General features: G+C 54.4%; 1 protein-coding gene across 1 annotated transcript; it reads left to right on the forward strand.

Moving 5' to 3' along the window:
* The first annotated feature begins 461 nt into the window (after nucleotides 1–461).
* On the forward strand, nucleotides 462–3656 carry LOC125758646 (tigger transposable element-derived protein 4-like). Its single transcript, XM_049416068.1, has 3 exons — nucleotides 462–1643; nucleotides 2241–2384; nucleotides 3387–3656. Exons 1-3 carry the CDS (start codon nucleotides 462–464, stop codon nucleotides 3654–3656), a joined length of 1596 nt encoding a protein of 531 aa, XP_049272025.1.
* Nucleotides 3657–3921: the final 265 nt, after the last annotated feature.

Consider the following 3921-nt stretch of genomic DNA (forward strand, 5'->3'; position numbering starts at 1 on the left):
GATTTCCCGGACTCATCTGTGGCACCGTCAAGTTCCCCATAGAGTCAATGTATTAAAAAGCCTGAAATTCCGGACGCTTATAGCCTTCGCCATCCGATTTCCCGGACTTTTTACTGTTAACTGCCGACCCAAAGTCACCACCGACGCCGCCATTTTGGTTGTTTTCATATCCTCAAACCCACCATAATCGCATCGCAGGTGTGGCCAGCAGCACCGCCGCACCGCGCCGCAGCTGCCTTAACCTCGAAACAGCCCATGTCAATCCGTTGCCAGCCGTAGCTTAGCCAAGCCAAACCTCACTGTGTTCGTTCACATGTTGTTTTGTCAGCTCTGCCAGCTCTGCGGTCGTGTCTGCGGTTGATCGTTTGCTGCTGCGCGCTATCTTCAGTGATCACGTTTCCCGACCTTCAGCATCCACCGAGTTCCTAGCTTTTCGTCGAGCAGATTCGCCGTTTACAGCGATGGCACTGACTGCTCCTTCGTCTTCGTCCGCACCTTCGAAGCGCACAAAGCCCCCTCGTAGGCTCATGATGGAGAAGAAAGCCGCCATCATTAAACAAGTCCAAAGCGCTCGGTCGCAGACAGAGGTGGGGAGGGAGTTCGGAATTTCGAAGCAAACTGTATTGGACTTCATCAAAAACAAGGCAAAGATCTTGGAAGTGGCTGCCAAATCAACCGGGGCTAAAAAGAAGAATGCGAGTCACGGTGTTTACCTGCAGCTCGAGGAAGCGCTCCTCGTGTGGCTCAGTGCCATGATCGCTAAGAAAATCCCGGTGTCAGGCAAAATCCTGAAGCAGAAGGCGGAGGTTTTCGCGCTTCAGATGAACGTGAAGGACTTCAAGTTCAGCGACGGATGGCTTCGAAATTTCAAGAGCTGCAATGACTTGAAGTTCAAGAAGATGTGCGGAGAAAGCGGCGCCGTCGACGATTCCGTTGTCGCCGAATATCGGGATGGAAAGCTGCAGTCCTTGCTTCAGCAGTTTCCACCTAATGATATTTTCAACTGCGACGAAACTGGACTGTTTTACAAGCTGCTGCCAGAGAAAACGCTTGCATTTGCTGGTGACCCCTGCCACGGCGGCAAGCACAGCAAGGAGCGGCTCACTGTCCTCGTTGGCAGCAACATGTCAGGCAGCGAGAAGCTTCCGTTACTTGTAATAGGCAAGTCGAAGCATCCAAGATGTTTCAAGGGGGCAGTAACTCTGCCTGTTCTCTATGAAGCTAACAAGAAGGCGTGGGTAACGCAGCAGCTATTCGAAGCGTACGTGCGCAAGCTGGACAGAAGGTTCGAGCAGCAAAATCGAAGAATTCTGCTGTTTGTGGATAACTGCGCTGCGCATGGCCACATCAAGGACCTAAAGGCTGTACAGATTGAATTTCTGCCGCCGAACACCACAGCAATCCTGCAGCCGATGGACCAAGGCGCGATTCGTAACTTGAAGCATCATTACAAATCACGCGTGCTCAGCCGCATGGTGCTCTGCTCCGACAGCGGGAAAAGCTACGCTGTCAACCTCAGGTCTGCCGTCGGCATGCTAGCGGAATCGTGGAAGGCGGTTACGCAAGAGACTCTGCGGAACTGTTTTCGCCACGCGGGCTTCACACTCGACGCCGAGACGGCTGTCTCTCCCCAAGTGGACAGCGTGTGTGACGAACTGCCATCCGCGGACGTTGCCTTCGACGATCTGCGCGCTGCCTGCCGGCTTGTCAATTCCAGCCGGGATAACCTTTGAGGGCTTCGCCGACGCTGACAAAGACCTCGAGCTATGTGTGGAGTTGACGGATGATGAAATCATTCATCAAGTTACGGAGGATTCCGACGATCCGACACAGAGAACGAAGAGCCAGCTCCTACACAGCCAACTGTAGTGTTATCGGTTCACTCGAGAATACGACGCAGTCATGGCATGAGCGCCGGTCAAGCCCGCAGTAAGACGACCGGTCGCCACTGAACCCAAACAACAACTTTATTCTACTCCGTACATCACGTACATCAAGGAGGGGGGCGCCACCTATTAGCACAATAGTAGCGACCTCTACATCTCCCCCCTTTCCGGGGGGAGATGCAGAGGTCGCTGTAGAAGTCGCTGCAAGACCGGTTGTCTTACTGCGGGCTTGACCGGCGCTCATGCCATGACTGCGTCGTATTCTCGAGTGAACCGATAACACTACATGGTGTCAGAAGTGGTCGAGCACCGACGTCGCGCTTACCCATCATCCGTATCATGCCTACCGAGCAGCCAAGCCCGAAGTGGGTGGGCGTCAACCTTCAGACGCCGGAGCCGTTCGACTTCGGCAACGCGGGGACCTCGCCGACGTGGAAAAGTCGCTTCGAGGACTACGCAGCCATCTCGGGTCTCAAAAATGCACCGGAGGAAACACAGGTGCGCTCGCTCTTATATTGCATGGGCCCCGAAGCGCGTCCGCTCCTCGACACATTTTCGCTCGATGCGGCGTCCCTCACTTCGTACGAGACCGTGGTAGACCGTTTCACTGAGCATTTCGTGCATCCAAGCAACGAACTATACGAGTCGTCCCGTTTTCACAGACGCGTACAGCAGCCAGGCGAGAGCGTTGACGGATACTATGCCGAGTTATGCAGGATGGTGAAACGCTGCGCCTATCCTTCAGTGCAAGTTGAAGAAAGGCTAGTACGTGACAGATTCGTCGTCGGCTTGCGCGACTCGCGTCTTTCAGACCAGCTCTGCAGAAACGCTAAACTCACTCTCAAAGAGGCTTGGACGCAAGCACGCCAGGCGGAAGACGCGGAAAAAGAAAAGCGGCAGTCGCAAGCTGGAGCAAGTTATAGTCCCAACGCTTTGCAACTGGACGCTACAAAGATGCAGAAGGCCGCTCGACATCACCGGAACGCGAAGCCTTCTTTCGACCATCAGAACGCAGACACGCCCACCTGCGGATTCTGTGGCAGCGCGGCTCATCCTCGAACGCAATGCCCGGCACGCAGCTCGCTCTGCAACTTTTGCAAAAAGAAGGGGCACTTCGCGGAAGTTTGTCGCTCGCGGAAATCGAAACAAAAAGTCGGCTCTATTCACCTGAGCACCGTCGGGGCGGGGGCCAAGTCTTTATTAGTGGACGTCACCGTGGACGAGTACACGATGCAATTTAAAGTTGACTCTGGCGCCGAAGTCTCTGCTATACCCGAAGACTTCCCCAAGCTTCCAGCCAAGCTGGACAAGGTTGACACGGTACTTACCGGTCCTGCAGGTCAACCATTGCGGGTACTCGGTTCATATACAGCCCAACTTCGTTGGCGCGGGAAGACGTCCTTGCAGCGACTCTTTGTCATTGAATCGCTCTCTGTCCCTCTTCTGGGACTTCCGGCTATACAAGCCCTCGACGTTGTGAAATTCCTTGGCGGCGTGCAGGCCCCTGAGGCATCACTTCAAGCTGACTTGTTCCGCGGACTTGGCACTCTCAAGGAGGAATATCGAATCCGCTTGAAGCCTGGTGCTACACCATTTTCCCTCAGCGTGCCTTGTCGCATTCCCATTCCGCTACACGAAACCGTGAGGCGCGAGCTCAACAAGCTCGAAAGTGACGGAGTGATTCGCCGCGTCGACAATCCAACGCCGTGGTGTTCTGGACTGGTAGTGTTCCTAAAGCGTCAGGAGATTACCGCCTTTGTGTTGACTTAACCCGGCTGAATGAAGTCGTACTTCGAGAACGCCACATCCTCCCAACGGTCGAACAAGTCCTCGGGCTTATCGGAGATGCAATGGTGTTCTCCAAGCTGGACGCCACAGCGAGTTTCCACCAAGTGAAACTGACGACGGACTCTCAAGAGCTCACGACCTTTATAACCCCTTTTGGCCGGTACTGCTTCTGCCGCCTTCCGTTTGGTATAACCTCAGCGCCCGAGTATTTTCAGAAGCAGATGGCCAGAATTCTTGAAGGACAGGA

The sequence above is a fragment of the Rhipicephalus sanguineus genome, chromosome 5 (assembly GCF_013339695.2).
Source record: "Rhipicephalus sanguineus isolate Rsan-2018 chromosome 5, BIME_Rsan_1.4, whole genome shotgun sequence".
Lineage (NCBI taxonomy): Eukaryota > Metazoa > Arthropoda > Arachnida > Ixodida > Ixodidae > Rhipicephalus > Rhipicephalus sanguineus.

What these genes read in the sequence shown, in the direction of transcription:
- LOC125758646 (XM_049416068.1), top strand. Translation starts at nt 462, where the DNA reads ATGGCACTGACTGCTCCTTCGTCTTCGTCCGCACCTTCGAAGCGCACA. An exon ending in TCTCTCCCCAAGTGGACAGC is followed by an intron (nt 1,644 to 2,240) that starts GTGTGTGACGAA and finishes CCTACCGAGCAG; the next exon opens with CCAAGCCCGAAGTGGGTGGG. An exon ending in ATGCACCGGAGGAAACACAG is followed by an intron (nt 2,385 to 3,386) that starts GTGCGCTCGCTC and finishes GGCGGCGTGCAG; the next exon opens with GCCCCTGAGGCATCACTTCA.